The sequence below is a fragment of the Saccopteryx leptura genome, chromosome 5 (genome assembly GCF_036850995.1).
Source record: "Saccopteryx leptura isolate mSacLep1 chromosome 5, mSacLep1_pri_phased_curated, whole genome shotgun sequence".
Taxonomy (NCBI): domain Eukaryota; kingdom Metazoa; phylum Chordata; class Mammalia; order Chiroptera; family Emballonuridae; genus Saccopteryx; species Saccopteryx leptura.
Window position 1 is genome coordinate 73,001,129 of NC_089507.1, and position 24,383 is coordinate 73,025,511.

The 24,383-nt window shown below is 32.4% G+C and overlaps 1 protein-coding gene across 3 annotated transcripts in view; it reads left to right on the top strand.

The window, feature by feature from the left end:
• Window positions 1-24,383, top strand: part of CCSER1 (coiled-coil serine rich protein 1) — a 1,510,224-nt gene that overhangs the window by 642,167 nt on the left and 843,674 nt on the right. For all 3 annotated transcript variants that reach the window (XM_066385743.1, XM_066385744.1, XM_066385742.1), the window contains exon 7: window positions 16,139-16,216. In XM_066385743.1, coding sequence (XP_066241840.1) covers window positions 16,139-16,216 — 78 coding nt within the window. The remainder of the gene's footprint in view (window positions 1-16,138; window positions 16,217-24,383) is intronic.

The window sequence follows — 24,383 nt, forward strand, 5'->3', positions numbered from 1 at the left end:
CCCATTTATCAGGTCCAGTAGTTTTTTCACTGAGACTTTAGGCTGTTCTATATACAGTATTATGTCATCAACAAATAAAGATAGTTTTACTTTTTTCGAATTTGGATGCCTTTTATTTCTGATTGCTGTGGCTAGGACTTCCAGAACTTTGCTGAATAAGAGTGGTGAAAAGGTGTCACCCCTGCCTTGTTCCTTATCTTAAGGGGATAGCTTTTAATTTTTATTTGTTGAGTATGATGTTGGCTGTTGCTTCATCTTAGAAGGCTTTATTATGTTGAGGTTTGTTCCCTGTATTCCCACTTTGCTGAGAATTTTTATCATAAATGGGTGCTGGATTTTATCAACTGCTTTTGCTGTATCTATTGATATAATCATGGGATTTATATTCTTCCTTTTCTTTATGTGATGAATCACATTTATTGATTTGTGAATATTGTACCAGCCTTGCCTCCCTGGAATAAATCCCACTTGATCATGATATATGATCTGTTTGATTTGTTGCTGGATCTGGTTTGCTAATCTTTGAGAATTTTAGCATTTATGTTCATGAAGGATATTGGCCTATAGTTTTCTTTCTTTGTAGTGTCTTTATTTGGCTTTGGAATGAGTATATTGCTTGCCTCATGAAAGGAGCTTGGAAGTCTTTCCTCCTCTCAAAAGTTTTGAAATAGCTTTAGAAGGATAGATGTTAGTTCTCCTATGAATATTTGGTAAAAATTGCCTGTGAAGCCATCCAGTCCCTGGGAGTTTTTGTGTTTTTTTTTTTTAATTAATTTATTTATTTCAGAGAAGAGAGACAGAGACAGAGAAAAAGAGAGATAGAAGGTGGGGAGAAGCAGAAAGCATCAACTCCCATATGTGACATGACCAAGCAAGCCCAGGGTTTCAAACTGGCGACCTCAGCATTTCAGGTCGAGATTTTAACCACTGCGCTACCACAGGTCAGGCTGGGAGTTTTTGATAACTCTGTTTCATTTGTTGTAATTAGTTTGTTTAGGTTTTCTGATTCTTCCATATTGAGTTTTGAGTTATTGTATGTTTCTAGGAATTTCCCATTTAACCTAAGTTGTCCAATTTTTGGCATATAGATTTTCTGCTTATTTTCTTACAATCTTTTGTATTTGTGCTGTATCAGTTGTTACTTTTCCACTTTCATTTTTAATTTTATTTATTTGAGTCCTCTCTTTTTTTTCTTGATGAGTCTGGTTAAAGGTTAATCGATCTTGTTTACTTTTTCAAAGAACCAGCTCTTGGTTTCATTGATCTTTTGTATTTTTTTTTTTAGATTCTATGTAATTTATTTCTGCTCTGATCTTCCTGCTACTTCCTCTGGGCTTTATTTGTTGTTCTTTTACTCGTTCTTTTATATGTAGGATTAAGTTGTTTATTTGAAGTTTTTCTTGTTTTTGGATATTCCTGTAATGCTATGAACTTTTCTCTCAGGACTGCTTTTACTGTGTCCCATAAATTTTGAGTTGTATATTCATTTTTGTTTGTTTCTAGGAAATTTTTAATATCTTTCTTGATCCCATTGTTAACCTTTTTGTTATTTAATAACATGCTATCTAGCCTCCAAGTGTTTGAATGTTTTTTTGTTGTAGTTGATCTCTAGTTTCATGTCATTGTGATTAGAGAAGATGCTTGATATGATTTCAATCTTCTTAAATTTATTGAGACTTTTTTGTTTTAACATGTGGTCTGTACTAGGGAATGTACCATGAGCACTTGGAAAGAATGTATATTTTGCTGCTTTGGGATAAAGAGTTCTGAAGATATTTATTAAATCCAGTTGATCTAGTGTGTTCTTTAAGGCCACTGTTTTTCTGTTCATTTTCTGCCTGGAGAATCTATCCATTGATATTAGTGGGGTATTAAAATTCCTTACTATTATAGTATTGCTGTTGATCTAGCCCTTTATGTCCACCAAAATCTGCTTTCTATATTTAAGTGCTCTTATATTAGGCACAGAAATATTTACTATGGTTCTATCCTCCTATTGAATTATTCCCTTTGTCATTATGTAGTGACCTTCTTTATCTCTTACTATAGCCTTTGTTTTAAAATCTATTTTGTTAGATATAAGTATTGCTAACTCTGCTGTTTTTTCATTTGTATTTGCATGAAATACTTCTTTTCCATCACTTCACTTTTAGTCTATGTGTATCTTTTGTTTTGAAGTGGGTCTCTTATAGACAGCATATATATGGGTCCATGCAGCTACCTTTTGATTGGAGCTTTTAATCATTAACATTTGAGGTTTTTATTGATAAGTACTTATTTATTGCCATTTTATTCTTTAAACTACAGTCCTCCTTTTCTTTCTTTGTTACTTTTACATTAGCCTCTTTAAGATTTATTGCAGTACTGGTTTGGTTGTAAAGAATTCCTTGACTTTTTTTTTCTGGGAAGCTTCTTGTTTTGCATTACTTTGAATATTTCTTGGCAATCCCTGTGTGCCTCAAGTGTTTCTGTTGAGAACTCAGATGTCACTTTTATGGGGGCTCTTCTGAAGGTATTTAACTGTCTTTTTCTTGCAACTTTTAGTATTCTCTTTTTTCTCTTAACTTTCACCTTTTAATTATGATGTGCATAAATGTAGACCTCCTGGGGTTCCTCTTTAAATGGGACTCTGTGCTCCTTGAATTTGTGAGATTTTTTTCTTCATCTATTTAAGGATATGAGATTATCAGCTCTAATTTCTTCAAACATGTTCTCTCTCTCTTCTTTGTTTTCTTCTCCTTCAGGAACCCATATGATATGGATGTTGTTACTCTTCCTGTTTTCACAGAGGTCTTTTAGAGTTTCTTCAGTCATTTTGAGCCTTTTTTTCATTTTTCTGGTCTGCTTCTGTGCTTATGTTTCTCTTGTCTTCTAAATCACTGATTCAATCTTTCTGCTTCATCCAGCCTGCTGTTGATTCCTTCTAGAGCAGTCTTCATTTCTAATATTGTATTTAACATTTTTGAATGGTTCTTATTTATGATTTTAATGTCCTTTTTGATGCTTGATATTTCTTTTTTTGGTATGCATTGTTACCATCCATTGTTGCTCTAAGATCCTTGAGTATCCTAAAAATTATTATTTTAAACTCTGCATATGATAGTTTGGTTATTCTATTTCACCTAATTCTTTTTCTGGGTATTTCTCTTATTGATTTATTTGTGTCATATTTCCTTGTCTGCCCATTTTGTCTGTTTATTAGTTAGTGCTGTCTGACTTTGAAATTTCTGTGATGTCTTCATGAGGAAGATAGACTTGGTGGTATTGGCCTCCAGGCTACCTGTTTTCCTTGCTCTAGGAATGCTTCTTGAGGGTACTATTTTCCATCCTGGACTCCTCCTTTGGGTGTGCTGCTTGTATGACTAGCTGAGTTTAAGGTTGGTGCTGTCTGCCACCCACTACCAGTTGTGTTGGTTCTAGATCTTCTTGGGTTGGCATCAGCCATTGTTTGTAACCTGCTGTATGCTACTTATCTTCCAGCTACTACTCTTTTCCCTGTTTGTATCTGTGTTTTCTGTGCTTGGGTAGTGTGAAAGGAGTCCGCCTGTGTATAAGAAACAGCTTCCTTTTGCTTAGAAATGATAGCAGTTCCATATAAGCCACAAGCTCTGTAAGATTGTCCTACACTTTTCAACTGCTCAATCTCCTCTTGCAGCTGCCCAGTCTTCTGATAGTGTCTTCAGTCTTGTTGTGTTTTCTTCTGTGATTGTTGGTTATAGACTCCTCTTCTTTTAGTACAAAGTTGGTTTTCCAAGATAATTGTTCTTAAGTTAAATTATAGTGCCAAAATTATTTACTCTTAAGTTTCAAGTGGGTGTTTAAATTGATAGAATCTGCATTCAGGATGATTTGGCAAAAACATTCAAAATTACAATTGATTATTTCTTATAGCTCAGTAATTCCTCCTCTGAAAACTATTTTATAGATAAACACACCAATAGTATATGGTTATTAATTTAAGCTCTGTAATATCTAAAGCATGGGAATACAATAGTGGTTAAGTATAATATGATAGAGACATAAAATGAGATACTATAAACTAATATGAAAGAATGAAGAAATCATTATATGCAAATACATAGTAATTTGAAAAAGGCATGTTGAAGAATAGTATGTATAATATGTTATCCCATATGTGCAAAAGAAAAAAATCAATGATTATATGTGTGTGTGTTTTTATTATATACATATAACATCTATGGAGGTTTATACAATAAGTTAATAAAATTAGAAGCCTCTGGATGTCTGGGGACTAGAAGTGGAAGTGAAATGTTTTTCTTGAAAAAGACTGAATTTGTCATCTAGTAAAAAGTAAATTTTAAAATATATACTAAATTAAAAAATATATAGGAGTAAATACATTCTTATATTCAGAAATTTTTTACCAAATTATCAAGCACTAAATTTAAAAAATATATAACTGAGTCCCCCAAAATTTTGAAAATTATTTTGCTATCATAAATATTGGTAACTTTGCAGCTTAGAATAAAGTGGAATTGTGGTTTTCTACTTTGTCAGTCAATTTCAAATTTTAAATTCTAAATGTGCTATTTCCTAATCATAGCACTTATTCATTTGTTAGAGAAGATGCTTAAATCTTGGGCACACTCTTTTATAAGAATTTTTTGACCATGTAGAGTTTGATTATCAGTATATCAGATATCTACTTAGGACACAAGTTTGTTTTTACTCTCTTCATTATTTAGATTAGCACTGTATTGGACTCTTTCCTAGGGATGTTCCATATACTTGTCTACCTCTGGCAAATCAGATAAAAATACATTCTTTGACCTTAGCATCATTAGCTAAATGAGAGCATCTCTTTCTCAAAATTGTAACACAGTTTCCATATTTGAGCTTCATTTTAATGATTTGGCTCTTGGACCCTTTTGTGTCCAACAGAAAAGGTTAGCCAGGGCTTTGCTATATGCTCACATATGTTTCAAGGATGTTGGACAACCACTACTCAAAACAAATGGATTGAATATTTAGGAGAAATCACGAAAAAATTCAAATTCTGTTAACGTAGTAAAATGAATAAGTTAATGGAAAGCCAAAGCAGGACATATTAGCTACAGGAGCATATTATAAAGGAAAACAACTTCATTTTATTTGGAAAATACAGGTCCAGTAAAATATGTCAACATAAATTGGTAAGGTTGTTGAGTTTAGCTAAAGTACAAAGAGCTAAACTCTTTAGAAATCAAAGTCTCTGTATTGTTGCTCTCATTTTACTTAACTGCACAAATAATAAACAAATAAGCATGGAATTATACCTCTGAAGTAGTGAAATGAGTAAAATCAGCTTCCCCATGGCTAATTTGCTTCCTCACACAGGTGTGACTGAAATTTACTGGCCAACACCCTGGATTGGAGAAACCCCAGGCTTTTGCCTCACATTGTCTTTTTTTTAATTATTATTTTTTTTATTTATTGATTTTTAGAGAGAGGAGAGATAGAGAGAGAAAAAAATGGGGGAGAGCAGGAACCATCAACTCATAGTAGTTGCTTTCTGTATGTGCGTTGAACATGCAAGCCCAGGGTTTCAAACTGGTGACCTCAGCATTCCAGGTCAATGCTTTATGCACTACGCTATCATAGGTCAGGCTGTCTCATTGTCATTTTTACAATATACCTGATGAAGGACACAAATTAGTGTGTAAGACTCCACCCACTAATATAAAAGAATGTCCTTCTGTGCCATGACTACAGGTTCTACATTCAAGTCTTTTAGACAACCACATCTTTTAATTCAGATGAATTATGGCAAAATGTAAAATCTAAGAACAGGGAAGCCTAATGTAATTATTGAATGGTTGAATGAATAAGTGACTGAATTTTCACAGAAAATTTACTCATCTAAAAATATTTTTCAAGAAAAAAATAGCCCAATTATACTACAGAAATCTGTCAGTAGTAACACCATTGATTGTAAGAATAGCTAATTATATAATGTGATATATTTTTATATAATTGTAGAACTATAAGAATATGTGTTTAAGTTATAATTAACACATATAGGTGACCACTTCATAAGACCAAGAGAATACTTTATAAAGTTTTCCCTAATGGTTTAAAAAATTAAAATATTTTACTTACACTGAAATCTGTTTATGTAATCAGCGGTTATGAGGCCAATTGATTATGTTTCACTTCAAGAAATCCTTATAAATAAACTTTAATCCCATAGGACAGATTCATTAATTATGCTTTCAGGGGAGGTATAATTAATGGATCTGTACTACAGAATTATGGCATTCAGTAAATATTAATAATGCAAACTCACTTTACCAAGTACCTTTAAGAGTACCCAAACAAATAAATCATTTTATTCAGCTGAAGTTTTTCTTCAACATTCTTATATGGAACATAACAGCATACAAAACATTGTAACATCAGTTTTTCAGTAAGATTTTCATAGATGAAAGGTTCTTTGGTAGAGAGTTTACATAATCCAATAAAATAATCTGTAAAAATTTATTTTTGTGAGACTTATAAAAGAACTGATGAAAGCTTAGAAGCAATCAGTATGGTAAGAGTATTATACTTGTAATCCTGGAAACCTGGTTATTTTGCTAATGAAGAATATTTTAAAATAAAGAAGTTTATAGTTTCAGATTTGTAGAAAAGTTGCAGAGATAGTAGAGGGAATTTTTATATACTGCTCATCTAGTTTCCTTTATTATGATCCGCATACCTCACCAGACTACATTTATCACCACTAAGAACCAATATTGGTACATTATTATATATTAACTATGCAATTTATTTCAATGTCACCAGTTTTCCCTAATGTCCTTTTTACTTTTTCAGGATTTTTTCCAAGATGATACATTATATTGAGTCATCATGTCGCCCTAGAAACATAATCTATAATAGTTCTCAGACTTTCCACGTCCTTGATGAAGGTCAGGTTTTTGAAAAAAGTTCCTCTATTTGGGTATGTCCACTGTTTTTCTCATGATTAGACTGAGGTCATTGGTTTTTGGTAGGAAGACCATTGAAGTAAAATACCCATCTTATCACATTATGTCATGCTATCTACATGATCACTTGGTTGAAGTAGTGTTTGCCAGATTTCTCCATGGTCACCTTTCTCCCCATTTTATATGCTATACTCTGCAAATAAGTCTCTAAACACAATTTAGGGGTGGGGTGGGTTGTTACGTCCCACTATTTGGAGAAGGGTTGTATCTATTTAAATTATTTGGAATCCTTCTGTAAAAGAAGATTTGTTTCTTCTCCCCAATTATTTATTTGGTCACTTATTTATGTATGAATTCATGACTTACTTTGTTTCACACTTTAAGTTGTACTCTAATACTATGTTATATATTTTGTGGCTCAAAGTGTTTCATCTTTACAATTGAGAGCTCTTTTAAGTTTGCACCTTTGTCTCTGGTGTGCCCCATCTTTTTATTTTTTGAGCTCTTCTTTACCTTGTGGCACAACAAAATGTGTCAGGATATGATGGATTTCAAAATCATTTTTCTGAGTGAAAGAAGCTGGATCCAAAGTAATTCATAGTGTACAATCCTATTTATTGAAGTTTTATGGAAGGCATATTAATTTACAATAATAAAGCATTTCAGTGTTTCCTGAGGCCAGGGATAGGGTTCACCTGAATGCAAATGAAAATGAGGGAATATTGTGAGGTGATAGAAAGAAAAAAAGTATATATGTATATAATTATTTTTCAGATACAGTTTCATTCAGTATTATTTTGTATTAATTTCAGGTGTACAGCATAGTGGCTAGAAAGTCACATACTCTACATAGTGGTCCTCCAAATGTTTCAAGTACCCACCTGATCCCACACATAGTTATTGTAATGTTATTGACTACATTCCCTATGCTGTAATTTACAACTCATTGGCTCTTCTGTAATTATCAATTTAGACTTCAAATCCCTTTACCTTTTTAACTCAGCTTCTCAACTTCCTCCCTCCTGACAACTGTCAGTCTGGTCTTCATATCTATAAGTCTGTTTCTATTTTGTTTATATATTTTGTCCTTTAGATTCCACACATAAGTGAAATCATATGGTATTTTTATTTTCCCTCCTTCACTTAATGTCACTGAGCCTTATAACCTCTAGGTCTACCCATGCTGTGGCAAAAGGTAAGAGTTCATTCTTTTTTATGGCTCAGTAGTATTCCATTTTGTATATGTTCTACATCTTGATTGATGGTAGTTACATATGTAGATACATATGTCTAAAGTCATCTAACTACATATATACTGTAATAGGTTGTAATTTAATATATGTATGTTATACTTCAATTGTGTTGATTTAAAGTAAAAGATGGGTTGGAGGTGAGGAATGAGATAGTTTGCAAAATTAGAGAAATTATATTCTAAAAAAAAATCCATAACAGCAAAGTTGAGTATTTTTCCAAACTAAGTGCATAGAATGAATTCTGAAGAACAATATACATGGGAAGAGGGTGGTATTCACCAGAATATCTCCAATAAGCTCAAAAGTACATACTTTTCTAGATTTTATTATTGAATTTAAAGGTAGCAGTTAATGTTAAATCCTATCTGGAAAAAAATAAAAAAGAATTTAGCATACATGAGATAAAAATAGAAAAGTGTAATTCAGGGATTCTGGGTGAAATAAATTTTAATTTTAGGAAAAATGTTAGATTCATATTGTTTAATCACCTAGTGTTGCAAAAAAGCAGATGTTTAGTGGACTTAGAAGTAGAAAAACAAGCAGTAGGATGCCTGTCAGAATTAAAACACACTTTCTAAAACCTGTCAAGAACATCTAGTGTAGTCTACAAGTGAGTAAAAAAAATAAAGTGTGCTATGGTAGACTTAAGAAGATTCCTTCTTTGGGGATCATTTGTTTCTTTTACAGAATAAGTCTATATTTTCATGGGATTGACTTTCACATTATTGTAAACCAACCATTTCCACAGTCTCTGGAATGTAGTATAAGAGATAAAGCCATAATTGTAACAGGATATTTTATAAAGAAATTGTAGAAGAATATGTAGTGTTAGATTTTAAAAGCATCAAATGCAATTTATGAAGTATTTTGTTAATTTGTATTTAGATATATAATTGCATGATATTGCTATCATTGAATGAAAGGGTATGCTGAATGATTGGATGTGATGTATAAATATCTGAGGGGTTTACTACAGTATTTTATCTAAAAATATGTAAATTGGAATGGCAGCTAAATTACAAACCACTGAAGTACAAATGGAAAAATAAGCTAAAAATTAAGATTGTTATTTTACTTTTGATATATATTTCTCAACTTAATAATTAAGTACAGTATATCAGATGTTATCATATAAGATTGATTTCTTTTTAATGATATTTCTCAAAATTTCCAAAGAGCAATAAAATTAAAGTGTCACACAATCAGTTGGATTTGAAAGTGAAAGCTACAAGATTCTCTCTTAAGAATAACATTCAAAGACTGAAGGTTACAAGATACAAATGTTAGTCTGCTTTCTACAGTCTTAGGGTGGCACATTTATGTCTGGAATGTTGTAGGAGATCCCCATCCTAAAAGAAGTTAACCATGAAGCTTGAGTTTGAGCTATTGTACTTACAGGAGTTTGAACACCTTTATGGGCAAAAATTTGATCCAGAATCTTATATTTTAACAACTGAATGTCATCTCTGTCACCTGAATGTGTGATTTTAAGGGCAAGTATTTTAGTATTCTAAGCAGAGTATCTTTACTTCAGAAAGATATTATCATTTAACTACATATAAATTGTGTTTCATCACTTGCTTAAATTCTCATGAGAATTCTAATGATGAGAGAAACAGCTCCAGAGTCATGTCTTTATAATTCTATAATTCATTATGTAATTCTATAATTCAATTCTTATGATAGAATCTTGTGATAAATTTGTCCCTAAGAAAAGCTTTGTTTCTTTATTACATTAATGTAATAAAATAGAAAAAGTTAGCAATTCTGAATATTTTCTAATTTTGATAAAATAAATGGCCAGCAAGCTCTGGGTGCATTTAGAAATGAAAATCGGTAACTCACTGCAGTTTATCTGGTGCTTGTATTTGTCCATTGTCCTTTAGTAAATTATGGTTAAGTTTTTTTTCTAATTTCCTCCTTTAGACATTTTAACTCAATGTATACTCTCATATCAATTTCTAAAGTGTTATATAAAAATGTTATTGAGTTTCTTAATTCCTATAGTTCTTATCATTGTTTCTGGACTAAACAGAAAGAATCCCACTTCAATGAATGTTTTCAATGTGTTCAGTTTATTGCACGCATGAATGAAAAGAATTGAAACAGAAAGAGAGTTTAGAATTTGTCACAATTGCAGAATCTGGGGTGGAGAAGCAGATGGTCGCTTCCCCTGTGCCTTGATCAGGAATTGAACCCAGGACTTCCACATGCTGGGCTTATGCTCTACCGCTGAGCCAACCAGCCAGGGCCTGAATTAGTCCTTTTGTTGAAACTCAAGTCAGCCAAACTTAACTATTCACTTGTTCCTTTACCTTAACTAAGGTTAATCTATTATATTTCTTAATTTTTTCCTGGTAAATTACTTGTATTTGTGTACACGGACATTTGGAAAACAAGCTGAAAAATGTAGGTGTGCATCATTTCCAATTTTTTTTCCTTATTTAAGTGGAAAATTTATCTGAGAAAATAGGCTAAGAGTATAGAAAAATAATTTCTGTTTTATCTATTATCAATATATATTTCTTCCTTTTTTAATTAAATTTAATGCAGTGACATTGATAAATCAGGGTACAATTGTTGAGAGAAAACATCTCCAGATTATTCTGACATTTGATTATGCTGTATAACCCTCACAAAGTCAAATTGTATTCCATCACCTTCTATCTGGTTTTCTTTGTGCCCCTCCCCTCCCCCCACCCCCTCTCTCTCCTTCCACGCCCCATCCCCCCCACCCCCACCCCCATCACATTCTTGTCCATGTCTCTGAGTCTCATTTTTATGTCCCTCCCATCTATGTATGGAATCATACAGTTCTTAGTTTTTTCTGATTTACCTATTTCACTCCGTATAATGTTATCAAGGTCCATCCATGTTATTGTAAATGATCCAATGTCATCATTTCTTATGGCTGAGTAGTATTCCATAGTATATATGTACCAAAGCTTTTTAATCCACTCGTCGTCTGACAGACACTTGGGCTGTTTCCAGATCTTCGTTATTGTGAACAATGCTGCCACAAACATGGGGGTGCATTTCTCCTTTTGGAACAGGTCTATGGTGTTCTTGGGGTATATTCCTAAAAGTGGGATAGCTGGATAAAAAGGCAGTTCGATTTTCACTTTTTTTGAGGAATCTCCATACTGTTTTCCACATAGGCTGCACCAGTCTGCGTTCCTACCAGCAGTGCAGGAGGGTTCCCTTTTCTCCACATCCTCCATCCTCGCCAGCACTTATTCTGTGTTGTTTTGTTGATGAGTGCCATTCTGACTGGTGTGAGGCGATATCTCATTGTGGTTTTTATTTGGATTTCTCTAAATATTAGTGATGTTGAGCATTTTTTCATATGCCTGTTGGCCATCTGTATGTCTCTTTGGAGAAGTGTCTATTCATTTCTTTTTCCCATTTTTTGATTGGATTATTTGTCTTCCTGGTGTTGAGATTTACAAGTTCTTTATAAATTTTGGTAATTAACCCCTTATCAGACGTATTGTCAAATATGTTCTCCCATTGTGTAGTTTCTCTTTTTATTCTGTTCTTATTGTCTTTAGCTGTGCAAAAGCTTTTTCGTTTGATATAGTCCCGTTTGTTTAATCTTTCTTTTATTTCACTTCCGCGTGGAGATAAAGCAGCAAATATCATATATATTGCTCCGAGAGATGTCGGAGACCTTACTGCCTATGTTTTCTTCTAAGATGCTTATGGTTTCACGGCTTACATTTAAGTCTTTTATCGATTTTGAGTTTATTTTTGTGAATGGTGTAAGTTGGTGGTCTAGTTTCATTTTTTTGCAGGTAGATGTCCAGTTTTCTCAACACCATTTGTTAAGGAGGCTGTCTTTACTCCATTGTATTTCCTTACCTCCTTTGTCAAATATCAATTGTCCATAGAGCTCTGGGTTTATTTCTGGGTTCTCTGTTCTATTCCATTGATCTATATGCCTATTCTTATGCCAGTACCAGGCTGTTTTGAGTACAATAGCCTTATAGTATAACTTGATATCAGGAAGTGTGATACCTCCCTCTTTATTCTTCTTTTTTTAAGATTGCTGAGGCTATTCATGTTCTTTTTTGGTTCCATATAAATTTTTGTAATATGTGATCTATATCTTTGAAGTATGCCATTGGTATTTTAATTGGTATTGCATCGAATTTATAGATTGCTTTGGGTAATATAGACATTTAAATGATGTTTATTCTTCCTAACCATGAGCACAGTATATGCTTCCACTTGTTTGTATCTTCATTGATGTCTTTTATCAATGTTTTATAATTTTCCGAGTACAAGTCTTTAGTCTCCTTGGTTAAATTTACTCCTAGGTACTTTATTTTTTTGGTTGTAATAGTGAAGGGGATTGTTTCCTTAATTTCTCTTTCTGACTGTTCATTGTTGGCATATAAAAATGAATGATTTCTGAGTATTGATTTTATATCCTGCCACTTTGCTGAATTCATTTATCAGGTCCAGTAGTTTTTTGACTGAGACTTTAGGATTTTCTATATATAATATCATATCATCTGCAAATAATAATAGTTTTACTTCTTCTCTTTCAACTTGAATGCCTCTTATTTCTTCTTCTTGTCTGATTGCTGTGGATAGGACTTCCAGGACTATGTTGAATAAGAGTGATGAAAGGGGGCACCCCTGCCTTATTCCTGATCTTAAGGGAATTGCTTTTAATTTTTGCCTATTGAGTATGATGTTGGCCGTGGGTTTGTCATAGATGGCTTTTATCATGTTGAGGTATGTTCTCTGTATTCCCACTTTGCTGACGGTTTTGATCATGAATGGGTGCTGGATTTTATCAAATGCTTTTTCGGCATCTATTGAAACTATCTTGTGTTTTTTCTCCTTCCTTTTGTTTATGTGATGAATCACATTGACTGATTTGCAAATGTTGTACCATCCTTGCCTCTCCAAAATAAATCCCACTTGATCATGGTGTATGATTTTTTCCATATGTTGCTGGATCCTGTTTGCTAATATTTTGTTGAGGATTTTAGCATCTATGTTCATCAGGGATATTGGCCTATAATTTTCTTTCTTTTTGTCGTCTTTACCTGGTTTTGGAATCAAAATTATGCTCTCCTCATTAAAGGAGCTTGGAAGTCTTTCTTCCTCTTGAATTTTTTGAAATAGCTTGAGAAGGATAGGAGTTAGTTCTTCTTTGAATATTTGGTAGAATTCACTTGTGAAGCCATCAGGCCCCAGGCTTTTGTTTGTTGGGAGTTTTTTGATAACTGTTTCAATCTCATTTGTTGTAATTGGTCTGTTTAGGTTTTCTGATTCTTCCAGATTGATTTTTGGAAGATTGTATGTTTCAAGGAATTTGTCCATTTCATCTAGGTTGTCTAGTTTTTTGGCATATACAGTTCTTCATAGTATTTTCTTACAATATTTTGTATTTTTGCTGTGTCAGTTGTTATTTCTCCACTCTCATTTCTAATTTTATTTATTTGAGTCCTCTCTCTTTTTTTCTTGGTGGGTCTAGTTAAAGGTTCATCGATCTTGTTTACCTTTTCAAAGACCCAGCTCCTAGTTTCATTGATCATCTGTATTATTTCTTTAGCCTCTATGTCATTTATTTCTGCTCTGATCTTTATTATTTCCTTCCTTCTACTAGTGCTGGGCTTTACTTGCTGTTCTTTTTCTAGTTCTTTTAGGTGCAGGGATAAGTTGTTTATTTGACCTTTTTCTAGTTTCTAAAGTGTGCCTGTAGTGCTATGAACTTCCCTGTCAGTACTGCTTTTGCTGTGTCCCATAAATTTTGAGTTGTTATATGCTCATTGTCATTTATTTCTAGGAATTTTTTTATTTCTTCTTTGATCTCTGTCTTAATCCATTCGTTATTTAACAACCTGCTATTTGGTTTCCATGTGTTTGAGAATTTTTGAGCTTTTCTGTTGTGGTTGATTTCTAGTTTCATGTCATTGTGATCAGAGAAAGTTCTTGATATGATTTTAATCTTCTTAAATTTGTTGACACCACTTTTGTGCCCTAACATGAGGTCTATCCTAGAGAATGTACCATGAGCTCTTGAAAAGAATGTATATTCTGCTGCTTTAGGGTGAAAGGTTCTGTAGATATCTATTAAATCCAGTTGATCTAGTGTGTCCTTTAAGTCTGCTGTTTCTTTGTTAATTTTCTTTCTTGAGGATCCATCTAGTGATGTTAATGGGGTATTGAAATACCCTACTATTATAGTATTGCTGTTGATCTTGCCCTTTATATCCATCAAAGTCTGCTTTATATATTTAGGTGCTCCTATATTAGGTGCATAGATATTTATAATAGTTATATCTTCCTACTGGATTACTCCCTTTATCATTATGTAGTGGCCTTCTTTATGTCTTATTATATCCTTTGTTTTAAATAATTTTATTTATTTATTTATTTATTTATTTATTTATTTATTTATTTTTGCAGAGACAGAGAGAGAGTCAGAGAGAGAGTCAGAGAGAGGGATAGATAGGGACAGACAGGAACGGAGAGATGAGAAGCATCAATCAGTTTTTTGTTTGCGACATCTTGGTTGTTCATTGATTGCTTTCTCATATGTGCCTTGACCGGGGTGCTACAGCAGACCAAGTAACCCCTTGCTCAAGCCAGCAACCTTGGGTCCAAGCTGGCGAGCTTTGCTTAAACCAGATGAGCCCGCGCTCAAGCTGGTGACCTCGGGATCTCGAACCTGGGTCCTTCCACATCCCAGTTCGATGCTCTATCCAATGTGCCACCTCCAGTCAGGCACTTTGTTTTAAAGTCCATTTTGTCTGATATAAGTATTGCTACCCCAGCTTTTTTTTCATTTCCATGAAACATTTTTTCCATCCCTTTACCTTCATTCTTTGTGCATCTTTTGTTTTAAGTATATTTATTCCTTTAAAAATAATAATGACATTTATAGCAAAATGGTGGGATCTTGATAACATTATACGGAGTGAAATAAGTAAATCAGAAAAAAACAAGAACTACATGATTCCATACATTGGTGGAACATAAAAACGAGACTAAGAGACATGGACAAGAGTGTGGTGGTTACCAGGGGTGGGGGGAGGGAGGACGCAGGAGGGAGGGAGGGAGAGATTTAGGGGGAGGGGGAGGGGCACAGAGAAAACTAGATAGAGGGTGACGGAGGACAATCTGACTCTGGGCGAGGGGTATGCAACATAATTTAATGACAAGATAACCTAGACATGTTTTTCTTTGAATATATGTACCCTGAATTATTAATGTCATCCCATTAACATTAATAAAAATTTATTAAAAAAATAATAATAATAATGACAAGTTTCTAACCCATATTTTTTAGGCTAATTGCTTTTTTAAGAAGTTTTAATTCATTATATATTTTAAAGAACAAGACAAACAGCACTAGCGACCTTCCTCTAATGCTCTTATATTTGTATAAATATTTTGTACATAAAATTTTTGTTTAGCAAAAGTTTGCAAAGTGTCAGAGTATGGGAACCTTAAAGTTTTAATGTTTTATCATTTTGCAGTGGTATAGTAATGGCAGATGTGCTTTTTATAATAAATAGAAACTGGGTAAAATGATTTAATTCTCCATAAGAGAAAAATATGAATAATCTATGTTTAAAAAGCAGCTTGAAAGACATAAAAATAGCAACATAGTGAGTCATTAAAGATATGACGTTATTTTTCAAAGAAAAGGTAAAAATACAAAGTAAGAAAATATAATACTAAATACTACCCTAACACAAATGGTGATCATTGTATTTAATAAGGTGTATTTGTAATGTACATTGTGATAATATGACAAATTTCGCAGATAACTATTTCTAAATAAGGAATGGTTTGCTATATAATAAGAATTTGACTGTTTCTACACATATATTTTATTCAGTTATGTTTTATTTTAATAAGGAGCATATTTTACACTAGAAATTATAAAAATGCCTACAAAAAGTATCTCTTCAATTCAATTTGTTTTTCTTGCAGAGTGCGGATATGAGCCCAGCCAGTAGTACCGCTTCACTTCCTGTTAGTCCTCTTTCTGAAGAGCCATTGCCATTCAAGGTAAATGAACAAACAAACAAAACAAATAATAGTTTAAAATATTTTTAAGACAGTTAATAAATGCAGTAAAATATCTATTTCATGCATACATGGTACACTGCTTTAATCTATAATAATCATCAAATGTTAAAATCTTTGTTTTATTTTGTTGGAATTCTCGTTGTTAAATACAAGTAAAGGTTTGGAATAGAAATTAATTAATTGGTGACTCTAGGTCATATATAATTATCTAACATTTATAAAATAATAGTCAAAAGTAGAAAATGAAATATGGAAACTTTCCTCCAAATATATTATATATTGAAAATATTAAAGTAAATATGCAAGTAAGTATTTAAATAGTATGATGAGTAGAATTCTTCAGCTTAAGAGGTTTTATATGTTATAAATACAAGGTCATATTTTTGTTTTGTCTTTTTAGATTAGATTTTTTCTTTATGCCAAAGCCTTTGAATCAGCTACTTCATATTCATGTCAGAGATATTTTTATTTCATTAGCATTTTTACAAATAAAGCATCTCTAAGATCATGGGGATAAAAAGAAAAATTTGAGAAGTTGAGATGATACACTTACATGCAATTGTTTCCATTTTGTTTGGTTTAGAGACGGGAAAAGGTACATTTTAGGGTACATTATGACTTTCATGATTTCTGTATTCATCATAAAATTATTATTGATATGGGTATTCTTTTCCTTTTCTTATGAAGACTGTATCTTATTAACTTCATACTGCTTCTACCCAGTACAGTGGTTGCCATGAATTTGCATATACTGAATATTTGCTGTATTGTTAAAATGAAAATAATAGAACGCTATGAATTCCATTGTATATCTTAGTTTTCTAATTATTTATGCTTTCTTGCTTAATTACAGACAATAATAATTGTTAAAAGCCCACTTTATATCAGAAAATTGTGGACTACAGAATAGTATTCTGATTATATTATTTAATAAGAAATATATCTTTATTATTATACAACAAAAGAAATAATAATATAGTTGTATCAAAGTTTAGTGTTACTTGATATTTTTATCTTGCAATGCATTGGAAAAAATTTATGGAAGAATAATATCTTTTACAAAGTTAAGTGAATTTTCAAAGCTTCATTAGAAGCTATTTTCTCTTTTAATATGTTGACAATACCTACAATCCTATATTTTTAATATAGGTAAAATAAATGGTGAGATATTGCCTAAAATCAGCTGATATTTAGCTAATATAATATGATTATTTTAGATAGTATCTCTGACTGGTTCAGATAAAAAGATATGTATTATTCCTGTGTTAATGTGTGTAAAGGCTTTTATCAGTAATTAAAGCTTTCAAGTGTTCATAATAAGTATACTATATTGGTTTTTGATAGCAAATACAGTTAGAGTACCTCCTAATTTACATATTTTATAAATTTTTTTTCCAAATAATGCATCACATTTGAAAACATTTTAGTATTTTAAGGTATTTAATTTAAGCCTTGAAATTACAAAATAAAACTTGTGTGTTTGCTTCTTTTATTTTTGTGTTATAATTCTTATTATTTACATGAGTAATAAAATATTTATCTTCATGCAGACACAATATGTATAAAAAGTCTTTTGAGATACACCTTAGCACTATAGTGCATTACAATTATAAAAAATGTGTTGAAACCTGTTTAATACATAAAAGACATTTAAGTTTTCTTATAATTATGTTATGAATAATTGTTTAAAATTTTATTTGACTAAATAGTAATGAGGAAAAAAATGATTTTCTCATTACCCATGAATGTGGTATGTCCTTTCAAGGTAATATTATATTTATCCTCTTTAACCTCTTTGCTTCCTTTTCTAACAATGATTCCAGCATCTAACTCCATACCATCTGTCCTAACAAGGCCTAAGAAAGATAAGCTTTGATGGCAGACTGAGGGAAGTAACTTTACCTTTTTTTTTTTCTTCTGGGAGGTAATGAAGTTACTAAAAGAAATGTATTCCATTCTTTTCTTAGTCTTTTTTTGGAAGTATCCATGCAACAGTTGAAGGGATATATTCTGTCTTGGCTCCAGTGTTTATCAAAGTGAATGCTTTTCTTTAATTATCATCTTTAGAATGGCATTCAGATTAAGTTGATTTTAACTCTCTGTATATATGTGTGTATTTATTTACGTATATATGTACAAATGTATACATATGTGTGTGTGTATATATATATATATATCCTAGTAATTACCTTCCCACTAATATCTTTATCTTTATCCTTTTTTGTCTCATTTTTATTGAATTTATTAGGTTGACTTTGGTTAATGATATTATACAGGTTTTAGTTATACAATTCTACAATACATTCTCCATACACTGTATTGTGTGTTCATCACCCCAATTCATCCTTCTTTATTTGTGACTTGAATGTTAGATGAGAAATTCGCTATCATTAAGCCAATAGTGCCATAGTGGGATCTATTAAAGTAAATGTGGAAGGAAACTGAATAGCCTCCTCAAGGATCTTCCAAGGAGTCAAGAGAGGTAAGTTAATAAAATCTTGTTGGGATCAAATGCTTCTTTACCACAATAAGATAGTATTTTTCAACACTATTAATATTGAACACTGTTCTTAATTTTTAAAGAAAAAGAGATCTTCCCTGAAAGATAATTCAAGCCCCGTATTCTTATTCACTTCTCTGTTTTCTTCACAGAGCAGTTAAACTCATACTAAACTTCTTAAACTTGCACTTACCATTTAAAATAGATTGCTATGGCATTTTGTTTTGCTTATCTAATCCTTCAAAAATTAGGATGTTTTCTACAAATATTCAGAGAATCTTAAACGATTGCAGGGAACTTTGTGCCCTTCTTTTAGAGAGAACTGATTGACCAAAGATGAGTAGGGCAGAGCATATATGAATGTCATTTCACGACAGCCATTTCCATTCCCTATCACATTCATGTCTGGCCATGAAAGCTTTTGAATACATCCTTTCAGAGAAGATGTGTAATGCATGATTCCTACATTTACTGCAAATAATAAACTCACAGTTCTTCTAGTCAGACTACAAGTTCATATATTTGTGTAGACTACTATTATGGACATACCTTTAGAGACAAAAGACAAATATATAATCTCTATTTTTTAATACATTATCGAGAATTAAATAAACTCTGTACACAACTGATCTGTAATATGCTACTCTATCATTATGGAAGGGCCAAGGGATAACTAATTTTGCATGGCTGGGAAAAATATTTTATCAAAGAACCATAACAGAATCATAAAAGTTCACAATCATTCATCTACAACTTGAATTTAAAAAAAAGAAGAGATAGTATACTACTTAACTGTTAAATACAATGTATTTAACTATAGTCTACATTTTTTCTATGCCATTCTTTCTGATTTTTCTCAATGCTAATCACCTGCTTTCTTAGTCAGATGTTGCACACCAAAGATGCCTGTGGACCACCCAAACTTTACTGTTCTTCAGTAAGATTGCCCTATTAATGTTGTTGTATATTAACAGTCTCAATCCATTTCTACAGTTATCACTTTTTTTCTTTAATTCCATGTACTGGGTGACACTGGTTAGCATAATTATACAGAGTTCAGATGCTGAATTCTATAGAACATCTCTGTATACTCTATTGTGTGTTTACCCCCCCAAGTTAAGTCTTTGTCCATCACCACTTATACGCCATATACCCTCCTCTACCCCACCCATCGACCCTAGCAGTCATCATGCTATTGTCCATATCCACGAGTTTTTCTTTCTTTCTTCTTTCTTTTTTGTTGTTTTGCTTAATTCCTCCAACCTCTTATACCCCTGATAACTGTCAGTCTCTTCTCTGTACTTTAGTCTGTTTCTATTTGTTTGTGAGTTCATTTTGTTCATTAAATTCCACATATGAGTGATATCATATGGTAATTGTCATTCTCTGACTGGCTTATTTCACTTAGCATAATACTCTCCAGGTACATTCATGCTATAGCAAAAGGTAAGATTTTCTGAAGCCAAAACTGATTTATTGTTTCTGACCCCTCTATAAAAATACATGTTATTTTTGCCATTTCTTTTTGCCAACCACATTCATAACATATTTTAACAGTATTTGTACTTCTACAAAGCATGGCTTGTAGATTTGCTCCCATTTACTCCAAAATTCATCTTTCTTTGATTTAGATATGTTAGAAAAAAAAGTTGTTTTTCTCCCTCACCCTTTTATCTTTATCCTGTGATAAATTCAACAAGATAAAAAGAAATTCAACTATTTTTCTTTAAACTCTGCTTCAAAAGTACACAAAGGCACTGAAATATACCCTCTATTTGGCAATCTTTCAAGTCAAAAATAAAGAAAATAACTCATTGCTTTTTTGGCCCATTCATTGGCTTCATCTTCTCTGTGATGTTTGGGTTCCTGACTGTCTAGTGAGTGTGGGTACTTAGTACTTAGACTATACACTAGAGCCACCCTTTGTGAGGTCCAGCTACCTTTCCCAGAATCTGACACAGGGTAGTACTGGGCTCTTCCCTGTGTCTCCTTGTGCAGTCCAAAGTTCTCTTTGGCTTTTTTTCTTTGTCCCTAGAAATCATCATTGAGTCTAAACTACAGAAACTCTCTCTCTTCAGAGTTTTATTAGATACTATCCCTCTGTCCTTTAATTAGCCGGTATCTGGAAAATCTTCTTCATGTACGTTTTAGAAATAGAATTGAAGAAAGAAATTGTCTGAAGTACCTGAAGATTCTTCTAGCCTGACACAAGCTTTACTTTAGGAAACACAAAGGCACCTGTTTAAGCAAGGGACAGAAGTGGAAATGAGAAATAAGTTAATGTTTCAAAAAAAATTATCCTGTCATGCAGTGCTAGAATGTTAGGGGAAGAAATAATGATAAACCCACTTAACATTAAGCCTGAATTCAAGACTTAGTAATATATATATATATATATATATTAACATAGTTTATTCTCAGTTATATGAAATAAATATTTTATGGGAAAAAAATCCAGAAAATATACAACTATCAACCATTAACTGTTTGAATGAATCATACTTTAAAATTTTTTATAGTTGCTATAAGGCAAACTCATTTCTACTTTAAAAACAATATTTATTTTTAAGAAATCTGAAATATTAGAAGCATATTCTGCCTGGAAATAAATTCCAGTTCAGCCACCTTCTATTTGAGTAACCTTCAGCCTTTGTGTCTCAATTTTGATCATCTATGAAAGGGAATAATAGCAACCATTTCTTATTGGGGTTTTTGTAAAATTAGACAAGTTAAAGAATAGAAAATTCTTAGGATAATATCCGGTATATGTGTTAACTATTGTTGTTTTTAAGGAAACGTTATCTCTAAGTTTAAGGCAAGAAAGTCTGTATGTTATAAATAACTTGAAGCCGAAATATTTTTACTCTAGCCATCATACTTTATTTTCAAATGTGAAACCAGAAATGTATTTTAAACATAAACCTTTTAGTTTGGTGAAAAATAGAGTTTAATATTTATTCCTAGAAGCCATGCTGTTTATTTTAAATCCTCAAGTATTCAGATGAGCTTATATATCTGATTCATCTTATAAAATATAATTAATGGAAATCTTCATTAATTACAAGGAAGAAGAAGTAAATATAATGAATTTGCCATAGGGGAGAACTGTTAAATATACTAAATCATTACTAGAGAAAAAGAAATACAGAATTGTTTCTGTAACCATAAGAACATATACTATCTTTTTATCAGGAGTATATCATAGTATGTTTTTCTTTAATTTTTCAAACTTCCCCTCATGACTTAACCTAGTAACCTATAAATATGAGTTCCACTAAAGAAACATTATTCAATCACATTAAATGCAAGGAAAAACCACATTGTGAACAAAGCAGAGTTGATATTTTACTCTTTTATGTGTTAAAATATCAGTATAATAAGTAGTATCTATTTTGTCTAATTACATAATGGAAAAGAACACATTTGTATACTGCAGGGAAGAGGAGTCAGATAGTAGCTTGACCTCCACCGCATTGTCTATTGTATAGTCTTCACAGATTTGGACTTCTATGTCTGAGTGTTCCTGGCTGTTGTTTTTCATGAACTTCGTGGTCTCTTATTATTAAAAATCACTTTTTCTGAGTCACAAAAAGAGCCCCAGATGATATATTTTGCACTTCTGGCCATTTTTAAAATTATTTATTCATTCATTTTTAAATGAACCTATTTATTGAATAACTACCATGTGCTAGGTAATATTCTAGACACTGGTTCTTCAATGTAAACAACACACTGAATTTCTGCTTTCTTGGTATTTGGGTTTTGGTTAAGAGAGATAAGCAGTAAATACACAGATATACGGCATGTCTGGTAGGGATAACAAATGTTGTCATGAAAAATGAAGCAGGATTTGAAAGATAGAAAGTAACTCTGAAGCATGCTGCTGTTGCAAAAGGGGGGCCAAAGATGGACACTTGGATTAAGGGATGTTTCAGGAGAGACCATGCTGAAGAAAGGGAGAAAGCTAATACATCTGTCATGGGAAGGGACCTGAGAACAAGAAGTGCGATACCAGTCAGGCAGGAGAACACAGTGTGGAGTAAGTACCACTGTGGCTGGAACAGGGTAAATGAGAGGGCAGGTAATAAGAGATCAGGTCAGAGAGAAGCCATAACACAAAGGGGCCTAGAGGCCATTCTAAAGACTCAGGATCTTATTTTACAAGAGATGAGAAACCATTCAAGTGTTTTGGGAGAAAAAAAATGACATACTTCCTCTGAAAATTGTCACTTTGACTTCTTTGTAGTTATAGGCACAAGGGGATGTGGCAGAAGAAGTACGTCAAGGCTCTTGTAGGTAAGAGATAATGATGGATTAAACTAGCATGGTAAAAGTTGAGAGGTAATATTGGCAGGATTTTGCACACATTTTAAAAGTGACCCGACACAGTTTATTAATGGAGTGTATGTGCAATAGCAAAAAGGAGCAATATCAAAGATTATTTCTAATTCTAACATTCTCTATGTATTTTCTATATTTTCCTCTATTGCTATCTTTCTGTTATAGAAAACAGGTAGATATCATGATATAGAGATTAATGAAGTAATATTTGGTTTTTGGTTTGGTTTAATTTTATTAGTAATAGTGAGGCAGAGGGATTAAATGTGAGATGATAGATAATGCTAGTTTTACTAGGGCTAATATTCAATTCTAAAAGGAATACTAATTTCTTGTTATCTATTTTCTTTCCCAGATAACTGAAAAAACATATGGGTAAATCTAGATTTCCCTTATAATGTTATGTGTATTTATATAGATAATAATTATGGGACAGAAACATGACTCCTTAATGCTTAATGGAAGAGGTAGCAGGCAGAAAAAAAAATTCTCTAAGGAATAGGTGATAAATTCTGAATATAAAATCACTATGTGATTATGTATTTAAGATATTTATATATGATATGATAACTTTAAAAACAGTATCAATGTGTTTCCCTAATGGGAATAAATTTTAAAAGGTATCTGTTATCTATAAATCTATACTTTAAGAAATTATTTTTGATGATATAAAAATAAAATTATTGTTTCAGTTACCTACTGATGTGTAATAAGCCATTTTGAAATTTTCCAGCCTAAAACAGGAAGTTGCTCTTGTTGGATATGATTCTGTAAATTGAGCATATGTGGAGAAATCTTACTTTAGGTTTACACGTGGGTACAATAAGATATAGGCTGAGAATGTACTTACCTGAAGGATCAAGTGGGATAGACATCCAAGATAACTCCTTATGTATAAGGTCTGAATTTTCTCACTCTGTGGTGGTTTTAGAGTAGATAGGATTGGTACATGGCATCTGGCATCCTCCAGAGTGAATGTAACAAGAGGAGAGGAAGTGGAAACTACCAAGCCAGTTACAGACCAGACCCAGAAACAGACAGCTTTCCTTCCATATCCTGTCATGTTGGCTAAGCAGTGACACAGTATATTGATGGTCCCTAAGACTACCCCTATGTGCAGAGATTTGTTAGGAAGACTCACAGAACTCAGCTTGTAGTCATACAGAGCACACACTATCCTCTTCCAGTGATGCATGTCATGTTTCTACCCACTGAAGCCCATTAGAAATTCAACATCCAAAGATTTTATTGGGGTCTAGTCATATAGGAATCCTGAGCCTAATATACAGAACTCCCAAACTTAATGAA